The 13,649-nt window shown below is 43.0% G+C and overlaps 1 protein-coding gene across 1 annotated transcript in view; it reads left to right on the forward strand.

Moving 5' to 3' along the window:
* LOC119773970 overlaps window positions 1-13,649 on the forward strand; it is a 38,580-nt gene that overhangs the window by 14,314 nt on the left and 10,617 nt on the right. Inside the window, exon 2 of the mRNA XM_038271212.1 lies at window positions 9,717-10,172. Within this exon, the coding sequence (XP_038127140.1) occupies window positions 9,717-10,172 (456 nt within the window). The remainder of the gene's footprint in view (window positions 1-9,716; window positions 10,173-13,649) is intronic.

Genomic DNA, 13,649 nt, shown 5'->3' on the forward strand with positions numbered 1-13,649 from the left:
TTATCTGTGTTTGACCGGTTCTAACCTGCTGAGCTTCGATCCATCGCAGGAAAACCTTTTCTTTGGGAATCTTCTCACATTCGTCACTAAATCATATAAAGCTAGAATGAAGTCCTCTTTCATCTGTTGAATATCAGGTGCTTTAACAATAACTTCTCCAATAAATTCAGGCGTTTTATATGAAGAAACAGGCTGTGCTCAGTCAGGCCGGTCCAGCTGTAGGACGTCTGGTGTCACAGTTTCCTGAAACAAAGCAGCAATGCAACATTTTACCACTTTAATTCTCTTATTACCAACGTAATGTTTGCCTGAACTCTTTATAAATGACTTTAGTGCAGCGAATGACCCAGATTTCCCTCTTTGCATGACTTCCAGTTAGGGCTGAACGATTTTAGAAAATAATCTAATTGCAATTTTTTTTCTTTATATTGCGATTTAATGCAATTTTTTTCCCCCAGTTTAATTGATCATGTCTTTTTTTTAAACATATACAAAAAACAAATTAGGTGCTAAAAGACACGCTGTGTCCTAATTCACGATCGCGTTCTGCCTGCGATATATTTCAACCAAAATTGCAATTTAATTTTGACTTTTCTCTACATAACCACAAGCAACAAAAATTGCCTCTAAATAAAGACAATTGTAAACAAGGACTATTTAAATCAAGAACTTTTAATGTTTTTATTAATCAGAATATTATTCAAGAGAACAGCTTTTAACTGATTTGGACATCAGTCCTTGTTGAACATCCAACCAACAAACCAGTCTATGTATTAAACTGCTATGTATGACTATATAAACTCTAAAACAAGTAATAAAATTAGATTATCTCACTGCTGCAACTGTCTTCCCTTCCATGGAGGCAAATCCACTTTAAACATTTTACTGACACCTAAAGAACGCGTCTGATTCACTAAGTGTTACATAGCCAAAAATTGCAGACGTCCGCGATTTGGAAATTGCATTTTTTTCAATCGCAATTATATTGAAAATGCGATTAATTGTTCAGCCCTACTTCCAGTAACTTTAACCTTTATTTTTGTAAAGGAAATAAGACAGTTCTGGGTCACAATTGTGTTTTCTTATGTTTTTAATCACAATGGAGTGTAAAATAAAACCAAGCTTGCAATTTTAATAAGCTTTTCTTCCGTTTAAGCAAATAAGGCAAATATATATATGCTTATTTTTCAATCGTCTTTGCAGTGAGCACCTTCTCCTCTCTGTGTCTGTAGCTTCTCAATCCATAAACCCGGTTTTGGTGCCATCAGAGTTGGAGGAATCTCAGGGTTTTTCTCTGGAAAATGAGGCTGAAACAATCAAAGAGCACAGCTGTAGCTGAGCAGCTTCTTTCTATTTACTGAAACCTGCAGGCTCAGCCTGCGAGCAGAGCTAAACTCTGTGGAGAAGTGACAGGAAGTGATGTCAGAGAGGTGCAGGGTCACAGCTGGTCAGTGCTCCCCCTCCTCCTCTCTGTCATGGCAGTGAATAGAAGAGATTTAAAGCTGAGGAGGAGGAACAGTCTGCTGGTCTGAGGATTCTGCTCAGAGCTGCAGAAGCTTCAGGACCAAACAGACGGAGGAACTCAGAGGTTAGAGGAAAACTTTTTTACTTTGTTTGTGTTCATCCTGTGATCATTCAGCAGCTTTGAAGGTTTTTATCACAGACAGACTTTCCTGCTTCTCTAAAGTAAAAGATTCAGGTTCTTTTTGATCTGTTCTTCATCACTGGTTGCACAAAAATCAATGAAGCTGCTTTTCATAAAAAAAAAGAAAAGATGAGAAAGTTCAGCAGAAATTTCCCCCAGTAGGGGGCTTGCTGGACTAAAGCGGGGAAAGGGCAGGTTTTGAGGATTTTTAGCCACCCAGTGTAAAAATTAAAGGAAGGGAGAAGAAAAAAATTTTACGGGATGTGCTGCAATGGAAGGATAGATGATGGTTGGAGGGGATGGATGGATGGAGGGTATAGAGGGAAATGGAGGGATGGATGGTGGTTTGGATGGATAGATAATGGATGGAGGGATGAATGGAGGGATGGAGGGAGGGAAAGGATGGGTTTGGGAGGGAGGGAGGGAAGGGATAAAATGGATGGAGGGATGGAGGGATGATGGATGGATGGATAGATGAAGGGATGGTTTGGAGATGGAGGGATGGATGGATGGAGGGAAATAGTTTATGAATGGGGGGGATGGATGGGGGAGGGAATGGTTTAAGATAAATTTGGGGGGATGGATGGATGGATGGATGGAGGGGATGGGGTGGGTTGGATGATATGGATGGATGGTTTTGGAAATGGATGGAGGGAAGAGGGATGGAGGGAAATTGGATGGGGGATGGAGGGAAAAGGAGGGAGGGAAATGGATGGATGGAGGAGGGGATAGATGGATGGATGGAAAAGGTTTAAGGGATGGATGGATTGGATGGATGGTTTGGAGAGGGAGGTTTAAAAAATGGATGGTTTGGATAGAGGGGGGGAAATTGGGTTTGGATGGAATGGATAGATGAAGGGGAATGGAGGGTTGATGGATGGTTTGGATGGATGGATGGATGGATGGAGGGAAAGGGTTTGGAAAAGATAGTTTAAATGGATGAGGATGGATGGTTTGGGATAGATGGAAGGGAAAGTGTGGATGGTTTGGATGGTGGATGGGGGAAAGGGATGGATGGATGGGTTTGGAGGGATGGAGGAGGGTTTGGGAAATAAGTAAATGGATGGAGGGAAATGGATGGATGGATGGTTGGATTTTGGGGATAGATGAAGGGAAATGGATGGATGGATGATGTGTGGATGGATGGATGGTTTGGATGGATGGATGGGATGAGGGAAAGGGGAAAGGGATAGATGGTGGATGGAGGGAAAGGGATGGTTTGGTGGAGGGAAAGGGATGGAGGGAGGGATGGATGGAGGGATTGGAGGGTTTGGAGGGTTGTGGATGGGTTGGGGGTGGATGGAGGGAAAAGATGGATGATGGATGGATGGATTAAATGGTGAGGGAGGGATAAAATGATGGAGGGAGGAAAGGGAGGGTTGGATGGATGGATAAAAGGATGGATGGAGTGTGGAGGGGAGGGGATGGATGGGGGAGGGATGAGATGATGGAGGAAAAGTAAGGGAAGGGAAAGGAGGAATGGGGGATGGATGGATGGAGGGGATGGATGAGGGATGGATGGAGGGAGGGAATGGGGGGTTTGGATGGTTTGGTGGAGGGATGGATGGATGGAATGGATGGATGGTTTTGGATGGTTTGGATGGATGCATTGAGGGAAAGGGGATGGATGGATGGAGTGGATGGAGGGAAATGGATGTGGGGGAATGGAAGGATGGATGGATGGATGGATGAGGGAGGGAAAGGGTAAAATTGAGGATGGATGGTTTGGAGGGGAAAAGATGAATTGGATGGAGGGAAAATGAGGGAAAGGGGGTTTGGAGGGAAATAAAGGGGAAGGATGGATGGATGGTTTGGGTTTGATGGGGGGGATGGATTATGAGGGAAAGGGTTTGGATGGATGGATGAGGGAGGGATGGAGGGAAAGAGAGGAAATGGTTTGATGGATGGAGGGGGATGGAAGGGAGGGTTTGAGGGAGTGGATGGATGGAGGGATGAGGATGGATGGTTTAAATTAAATTGGATGGGGGGATGGAGGGATAGTTTAAGGGAAAGGTTTGGAGGGATGATGGGGGGGAAATGGATGGATGGATGTGGGATGGAGGAGGGATGGTTTTTTTGGATGGGGGAAAGGATGGATGGATGGATGTTTTGGATGGGAAATGGTTTGGATGGATGGATGGTTTGATGGAAGGGGAGGGAGGGCTAAATGCATTGAGGGATGGGATGGATGGAGGGAAAGGATGGATGGAAGGGGATGGATGGTTTGAATGGGGGTTTAATGGAGGGAATAGGAGGGATGGATGGAGGGGAGGGAAAGGGGATTATGGGGGGATGGTTTGGATGGGATGGATGCTTTTGAGGGTATTGGTTTGGTTTAAAAAGATGGATGGAGGAGGGATGGCCGTGGAGGGAAGGGTTTGAAGGAGGAAAAAATTGGATGGATAAGGGAGGGAAATTGGGGATTGGTTTGGAGGTTTGGGGATGGATGGGATGGAAGGAGGGCCGGATGGATGGAAGGATGGATGGATGGAGGGTTTGGATGGATGGATGAGGGGATGGAGGGAAAGGAGGAGGGAGGGAAATGGAGGGATGAGGGGAGGGAAAAGGAAATGGTTTAAAGGGAAATGGAGGATGGAGGATGGGGGGAAAGGGGACTGGTTTGGAGGGAAATGGATGGAGGGGGAAGGTTTGAGGGATGGATGGAGGGATGGATGAGGAGGAGGGTTTTGGAGGGGAGGGTTTGGAGGGTTTGGAGGGATGGATGGATGGAAAGGGAAAGGATGGATGGATGGGGGTGGAGGGAGGATGGAAATGGAAAGGGATGGATGGATGGAGGGATGGATGGTTGGTTTGGAGGGGATGTTTGAGGGAAAGGTGGTTTGGATGGGATGGATGGAAGGATAAAGTAAAGGTTGGATGGATGGATGGGATGGAGATGGATGGATGAGGGAGGGAAGAGGATTGAGCGAGGGGAGGATAGGGAAGGATGGGGATAAAAGGATGGGGGATGGAGGGGAGGGATGTTTGGAGGGAAGGGTGGGATGGATGGGGATGGGGGATGGGAGGGATGGAGGGAAAGGAGGGATTGGATGGAGGGAAAGGTTGGAGTTGGATGGAGGGATGGATGGGAGGGATGAGGGGAGGTTTGATGGATGGAGGGGTTGGATGGATGGATGGATGGAGGGGAGTTGGATGGAGGGGATGGAAAGGATAGGATGATGGATGGTTTGGAGGGGTGGAGGGAAGGGGGATGGATGGGGGGAAGGGGAAGGATGGATGGATGATGGATGGGGGATGGAGGGATGGTTGGAGGGAAATTGGAGGGAAGGGGTTTGGTTTGGAAATGGGAGGGGAAAAATGGAGGGAAATGGATTTGGAGGGGTTTGGGATGGATGGATGGATGGATGGGGAAAATGATGGATGGATGGGGAGGGAAAGGATGGATGGATGGATGGAATGGATGGGGGAAAGGATAAATGGAAGGGATGGGTTGGTTTGGATAAAAAAGGATGGGGGGTTTTGGGGGGTTTTGGAGGGAAAAATGAGGGAAATGGATTGGGATGGTTTGGATGGAATAAAGGGGAGGAGGAATGGGAGGGATGAGGGAAAGAGGGAAATAAAGTGGAAGATGGAGGGGAGGGTTTGGGAAAAGGGTTTGGTGGATGGAGGGAAAAATTTTTGGAAAGGGATGAGGGAAAGGATGGGGGTGGATGGTAGGATGGTGGATTTTGGAGGGGATGGATGGATGGTTTGTAGAGGGATGGATGAGGGTTTGATGGATGGATATGGATGGATGGATGGGGGAAAGGAGGGATGGAGGGATGGATTGGGAAGGAGGGGATGGAATATGGATGGGTTTGGGGATGGAGGGGGATGAGGGGTTTGTGTATGGATGGAGGGGAAAAAATGGTGGATGGATGGTTTGGTTTGGAGGGATGGGAAAGGGATGGATGGAGGGGGTTTTTGGGGATGGAGGGATGGATTGGATGGGATGGATGGTTTGGTTGATGGATGGATGGATGGTGGGTTTGGGATGATGGTTTGATGGAGGGAAAAGGAAAATTTGGATGGAGGGAGGGAAAGGAAAGGAATAAAGGATAGGGATTGGGGGGAAGGGATGGGTTGGATGGTTTTGTGGATTGTATTAGTGAGGAGGAGTTTTAATAATGAGGATTTGAGGAAATTGGAGGGGTAAGGTGGGGTTGGGATATTGAAGGAGGGATAAGGGTAGGATAAAGAGGTTTGGTGATGGATATGGTGTTTGAGGATTGGATGGAAGGGTTTAGGGAGGGAGGGTTTAATTTGGGGGTTTGAGGGAGGGTTGGATATGTTTAATTTTTAATTTTAGGGATGGGGTTTTAAGGGATTTTATGGTTTGGATTATATCATATAGGATAGTGATTTTGGATGGTTTGAGGGTTTTTGGTATGGAAGGGGATTTTTCATTTTGGATTTTTAATTGGGAGGGAATGATTTTGGGTTTTTAGGGATTAGGATGGGGGATGGAGGATTTTATGTGGTTTAGTTTTAAAATAATTAGGGAATTTTGTTATGTTTTATATTTTTTATTTTTGGTTTATTTTGGTTTCAGGATATGGGGGAATCCATGTCATTCCCTTTCATTCATGCATCAATTAATTCTGACATTACTTTAATCATTAAGAATTCAATTTTCAGGCAGGGATCATTTTTCAGCATTCATTCAGGCATTTTTAATTTTTCACTCATGTTCAAACTCCCAAACATTCGGGTTTCGGGCAGTTTTTTCTTTAGAGTTTAAATCAGTAAAGGTTTTTATGGCTTTCTTTCCCCCTTTGGCTTCTTTTTCCTTCTTAACATTCTTAAAGGTTCTTTCCCTTAATTCATTAATTCATCTTTTTAATTCTTAATTGGTTTAAGATTCATTCAGTGCAGGAATCATTCACTTTAGCATTCTTTCCCAATTGGTGTTTTAAACAAATTCGGCATTATGCTTTAAGGGTTCTTTCTAAAAAGGCTTGGCAGTAAAATTATTCACCCTTAGAAGGCTTAATTAATTTAAAAGGGTAATTAATATTCTCAGGGATTTAAACCAAAATGATTGGAATTTCTTGAATGGGATTAGGGCTAGTTCTTTCATTCATTTTTCTTGTAATTCATTCGTTCATTTTTAAATTCATTAGGCTTGCAGGGTTTTAAAAAAGGGTTTATTGCATTTGGCAAATTATTGGGGGCCAAGGGCAAAATGTTTTCTTTTCCATTAATCACCTTTTCTTTGCATTATGTCATCTATTTAGGGAAATTTCCCCATCTTTCCTTTCCCCAAAACCCAAAATTGTTTTTGTTCTTTCCCATCATTCATTCATTCATTTTCATCATTCTTTAAATTCAATAAATCATTCATTCATTCAGTATTTCATTCTTTCCCCATTTTTTTCTTCTCATTCTTTCAATTCATTACCATTCATTCATTCAGTACATTCATTCATTTTCATCATTCATCTTTTCAGTCAACCATTTCAGTCATTCACCCTTTTCATTCATTAAAATTTTCTTTCACATTCTTTTTCTTCATTCATTCATTCAATTCATTCTTTAATTCTTTTATGGGTTCATTCATTCATTCATTCTTTCATTAAATCTTTTCTTTTGGCTTTTTTCTTTCATTCTTCATCTTTTCAGTTTTTCATCATTCATCATTCATTCTTTCTTTTCCCATTCTTTTCCCATTAATTTTTCATTCTTTCATTTCATTCTTTTCATTCATCATTCTTGTAAATTCATTAAATTTTCATTAAATTCTTTCTTTTCATTCATTCATCATTCATTCTTTCCCAATTCATCATTCATTCATTCATTCATTAAATTCATTAAATTCTTTCCTTTAATTTTTAAAGTCTTTAAATTCATTCATTCATTTCATTCATCATTAAATCATTTAAATTCATCATTAAATTCCCATTCCCCCTCATAAATTTCATTCTTTTCTTTTCATTCAAAACACTACATCCTTTTCACATTCATCATTCATTCTTAAACTTTCTTTCCCCATTTTCATTCATTAAGGGGGCATTCAGTCATTAAAATACCGCTCCCGCCCCATTTAAAAATTTAATTTCCCCGCCAAAAACCCGGTGGAAAAATTCTAACCCACAACAACCCAAAATTACCGACCCCCCCTTTAAGAATCAAAATTTGTTAAAACCCGACCCCCAACCCCTCCTACTTTTCCAAAGAAAAACCCAAAAGCCCAAAACCCCCTTCCCCGGGACCGATCCCCCCGCTGACAGCACCGCCAACCACAGATAGGGTTTTTTTAAAAAGGAAAGGGGAAATTTGGGATGGCTTCAACCCCCAAAAACCCTAAAACCCCTTAGGAAAAAGAAACTAACAAAAAATTTTTAACCTAAAATTGGAAAAATAGTGTTTTTCCCCCTTTTATATTGACCCTTTTTTTTTTTTGTTTTTAAAAAGGAGGAGCCAAAAAGATCTGGAAAGGGGTTGGGGGAACAGAACCTGAGCCCAGAAACATTGCAATTACTTTCTTCTTTTAAAACAAACCAAAATTTTCTTTTTTCAGCCTTTCAAAAGGCAAAAATCAGAAATAAAGAAAGAAAACCCGGATTAAAATTGCTGCAGGGGGCAGTTTTGGATATAAAACAATTTCTGGGCGGGCGTGTGCTAAAACGGGGCAGCCGGCCCACCTTTCTGCTGCCTTTTGGCCAGCCGTCCGCTGGGGCAAAAAGCTTTTCCCCAAATTTTGTTTTTGACCCTGGGCCTGGTAAAAGGCCGACTAAAGTCGACGGGGGAAGGTCAAACCCCGAGAAACACAACGCCCAGCTTTAAATCTGAAAGGGCCCTCTACAGACGTTTACGGGTTTAAAACCTGCGGGTTTTGGACCCAGGAAGAAGCTCCTCTCAGGCAAGCCCGGGCTCGGCGTTTCGGGAGATGCCCGTCTGCTGCGGGGTCAGACCCCGGCAGAGTTTTTGTCAGGAAAAACATAAAGCTGAATAAAAAAGTAAACCAGCTGCTGCATCAGAGTGAAGCCAGAAATCCATTTAGAGCAAAACTGAAGAAACCCCCCCCCAGAATTTACAGATAAAAAGGTTAAATACATTTTAAAATCAGCTAAAGAAAAACCCAAAATAAATACAAAGATCAGCTTGAAGGTGTTTTTAATTTAAGGATAAGGTTTACTAAAGTTTCCTCCTGGGCAAGCATGTGGCGACAGTGAAAAGTAAAAACTTCCTTTTAAAGGAAAAGTCCGTTCAGCAAGGAACAATTAATGGATCATTATTTATACCTAAAACTAATAAAAATAATAATTTTCGTCACGATCACTGAGTCTGGGAGCGGCCATTTTTGCCCAAATATAGTAGCCCCTCCCTCCTGCCATCTTCCAGCAGTGACGTCACGGTGCGGTAAGCCTAGCGCCATTCTCCCCGCTTTCCAAGCTAAATCAATGGGAACTACTAGACACATCTGCAATCAACAACAATTATTGAAGATTTCCAGAGGACTTCACCATTGAAATTCACCAGAGCTATAGTGAAACTGACAATGCCCACGTGCATGGCAGCTGGATGCTGGAATACATCGGGTAAAAGTGGAAAAAAGAGTTATTCCACCTTTCTGATTCCTGATCCTCCACGGACGGGTTGGTCGTTGGATCGCCAACTTGAAGAGGGAGGATTTGCCATCGAACTTCTGGCCAGAGAAAAAACCCGTAATATGTAGCCAACATTTGGAAGAAGAATGTTTTCAAGATGACTTGGATAATAGCGCGTTGTGACAAACAGCAGATACAGCACTGGGACTTGATCAACAGCCGATACCGCACCGTGACGTCACTAACCAGTAGGCGGCAGTAGTGTTCTTTGACAAACATGGATGCCTCCAGTAAAGCACATTCAAGTTAAATTACTCTGAATTAAAAACACTGATCATTTATTGAACAGAAGTTTGAATTCTAAATATCACCAAACTTTTCCTTTAATAGGAAGAAGAGCTGGAAAAACCTGCTGGACTGAATAAACTGATTACATTGTAGATCCTGTCTGTGGATCAGATATCAGGCTTTAGGTTTTTTCACACATTGACCTGTATCTCCCCCTCCCCCTCCTCCCCCAGGACCCAGCCTACGCCTCCTTCGTCTACGATAAGCTCCGCCGCCTGCAGTGGCCTCACAGAGGCCGCCATGCTTCCTCCGACTCGCACTGTAATGTCTGTGGCGCCCCCTACCAGCAGCTGAGGCGTCTGGCTCTGCGTCGGGCTCTGGGCGCCAGCAGAGAGATGACCCCTCGCCCGGCCACACCCAACGCCGCCCCACTCACCGCTACAACCCCCCCATCAGAGGCCCCCTGGGAGGTCGACAGGCTACCGGTGAAGCAGCAGAGATGGATGCATGAGGAGGAGCCACCGCTCCATGGGGGAGGAGCTCCATGGGGCTGGGGCGGCGTACGCAGCACCTACCTGGGAGGGGGCGGAGCCAAGGGGCTCGCCACGGTCACACCCCTGAACGCCCATAACTACCTGGAGGGTGTGTGGAGGGTGTCTTGCTACAGACCGGAAGTTCAGCAGACTACGGTGAGCACTGAGGGACAAAATTATCTCCTTACGGTCAGTTTGATTGTTAATAATCAATAACTAATAGTTAGATGATCAGTGACTTTTTACTTCAGTTTTTTCTGAGATAAAGTCACTTATGGACGCTAGTTTGATCCAGAATAATTTCCTTAGTTTCTTATTCAGTAGTCAAAGTCAAAAAGTCAAAAAGCCTTTATTGTCATTATATTCTGCAACGGATACGATGAGATTTTGGGACTTCCATATCAGCTACCGTAAAATAAATAAAAAATAAAAAAATGAAAAAAAAAATATATATATATATATAAATATATTAAATCCACATCAGGAAAAACAGATCTGGATTTTTCTTTGAACAGATCTGAGTTTTTTGCAAAGTAAATCAAAGATTAGAGCACTTTGACTATATTTAAACAGCAGCCAGGCAACCCAAATCCAGTGTCGGCTGGCCAATAGAGGGCGCCAAGGCTCCCTCCCCAGAACCAATGACCCTGATTAAGACATAAAATAATAATAAAAGAATAATTTTTTTATTATTTCATTTTAAATTGAAATGTATAATATTTCAAAATATATATATATATATAGTTTTTACATGTGCAAGATTAATATTTAATCTTTAATGAAGAGTAAAGCGTCATTCCATTTTTTGTCAGATTGGTGACGTATTTCCGCCATAGGGCGCAAAAATCTTTGCCCATTGACTTTCATTAAAAGTTGTAAATGAGCAGCAGCTCCTCTGCAACACCAGTGTTGCCAACTCAACGACTTTGTCGCTATATTTAGCGACTTTTCAGACCCCTGCAGCGACTCTTTTTCAAAACAGCGACTAGCGACAAATCTAGCGACTTTCTTGGTGTCTGCCGTGGGGCGCCTCCAGCGTCCCAACCCCGTTGTCCCGCTTCCGCAGGAGTCCCTCTTAGCGCTGCAGTCAGAGCCACAGCATGTTTACCCTCAGCGTCCAGACTGCAAATGAACCTCTCGCATGTGCAGGGATTGACAGCGCAGGTTGATCACGCTGAAGTCAGCTCCCTCAGTTGCTGAACCTGCCATAGAGAACACTTGACCAACACGACGAGGATCCACTCAAGCACAGCCTGCGTGTGTGGAGGGAAATCTTATTAGTTTGAAAAGAAATTAACAATAATTACCATTATTTGCTCACATTGTCATTGATTATTTGTAGCCTTTATTTGTTCCATTTAGATTGTTAAGTGTTGTTGTTCAAAATGTTAATGTTTTACCACGATTTTTAAGCTCCTTAGTGGACCACAAGGGGAAGGGGAAAAGAAAAAGTAAAAAAAAAAGTTGAAAAAATATATATATATTATGCAAATTAGACAATGACGTCATTCAGCGACTTCCAGCGACTTACAGCACAGCCAATAGCTACTTTCCTCACAGAGGAGTTAGGGTTAGGGTTAGAATAATTGTCTTGATGCCAAAAAGAGCCCAACAGGTTTTACTTTCACAAGTGGAGCGGTGCGGCTATCGCCACAGTGTTCGGCTTGATTTATGCATATAAATTGCTTTATTATAATTTATGCAGGGAGTTTTATAGATTATATGGACACTGCAATGTAAATAGAACGAGAAAGGAAAAATAGGAAAAATAAGGAGAATAGATGAAAGAAAGAGAAGATAAAATGGAGATTATGATAAAACGTCTTCAGTCTGCTTCATCACCTGCAAAGAGATGGAAAAAGAACAGCACAACCAATGGATATGGTATAAGAGATATAATAAAGTAACACCTTGTTACTATCGTTGAAGTATTAAGGAGATGATTCAGTATTAACAGGCAGAGAGCGACTCTCCTGACCTCTGTATCTAGAAAAACGTACATTCAGCTGAAGTGAAAGTTTAATTTTTATTATTTATATCTGTATCTCTGCTTCTGTCTCCTTGAACCCCAGTCGGCCTCAGCAGATGGCCGCTCACACTGAGACTAATCAGTCTTTTTGTTGCACATCTATGCTTTTCTAGCATCCGTCAGCTGACTTAGGAGAAACATCAACGGGTTCTGTTCCTCTGAGGATAAATCAGCTCTCTGTGGCCCCAAAATCACAATTAACTCATCGTTAGAATTAAATGAGTTGTCAGGTCAATTTATCCCCCCCCCATCCTGCAGTTATAGATGCTGAGCAGCAGCCATGAGGAACAGAGATCAATGACTCCTTGTTACTGATGGAAATGGTCTCTAAAGGTTCACCATCAGAGTGATGAGGTCACCTGCAGGCGTCGCTTCCCATCAAGCTGATCACACTGATGGGATCTCACAACGTTTGCTGATTGTTGGGTTTCTGGAACCTGCAGCAGGAGCTCCGCCGTTCATAGCGTTACTCCAGTCGGATTATTCATGTCACCTGCTGGTCTGTTTCAGATCGATGTGAAAAAAAAATAATGCAATTACAGGGAGACTGTCATGAAACGGGACAGATGGACCAAGTATTCAAGGTGAGACAGACAGTGGGAAAGTGCAAAACGTTTATGAAAACAAAACATAACAGAGGCAACACCCAATCACTGACACTCTGGAGGGGAAACACAGGTAAGTGACCACGATCATCAGACAGGAGATGATTATCCATGTGAGTCACTTACCTGGTTTAACAGTTTAAGAGTCCTTCCTTTCCAAGGAAGGCAGGATCCAGCCGAAGGACAGCCAAACGAGCTGCGGCTCAAGGAGCTGCCCAGAGTGTCCCCGACACAGTAACCTCAGTGAGCTGGCAGGAATCCGATCCAGGTCAGGGAAAAGAGATCAGACAGGAACATTTCTGGAATCCAGGTGTCCGAAGCCCGGTCAGGGGTTCCGATCCACATAGAAACAGACAAATCCAGGGTTCCAGGAATCCACAGAGCGTGAAGGCGGGTTCAAAGTTCCATGCATCGAGCAAAAACTCAGACAAAAACATACAGATGCAGACAGGCAGGCTCAGCAGTTGAGGGACGGAGACAAGACATGGTACCAGCATAACTGCAGAACTTTAAACTGGTCTCCATGTACTGTGGGAGCCAGGACACGATCAGGAGACAAGTTTAGATCTGGGAACGGGGACACAAACCTTTGAACAAACATCCAACAAGCACTGATCTTTAAAACAATGAATCACCGAAAAAAATCTGAATTTTCCATTACAAAACATTAAGTTAAGTTTAACATGGAGGTGAATTTCTATGAAAATATCTGTTTCTTATATCAACTCTTTTAGAATAGATGCAAAACAATCCCTCAGCACTATGTAACCACCGCTGTGCTTAACAGTTGGTTAAGGTTCAAAGTTTTAAAAAATGCCATGAGGAATACGGGAACTGTTTTAAACTGACTTTGAGCTTCTGGGATGCTTCTGGGCCCAAAACAATCTCAGATATTTTCTGTTTCATTATCATTAGACAGTTTGGATCTCACAGTTATTTTTTTTTTCCTTGTGTCATCCTGTTCCTCTCAGTTATCATTCAAGTTAATGTAAACATAGG

Source organism: Cyprinodon tularosa, unplaced genomic scaffold (genome assembly GCF_016077235.1).
Source record: "Cyprinodon tularosa strain WSP-4 unplaced genomic scaffold, ASM1607723v1 ctg795, whole genome shotgun sequence".
NCBI lineage: Eukaryota > Metazoa > Chordata > Actinopteri > Cyprinodontiformes > Cyprinodontidae > Cyprinodon > Cyprinodon tularosa.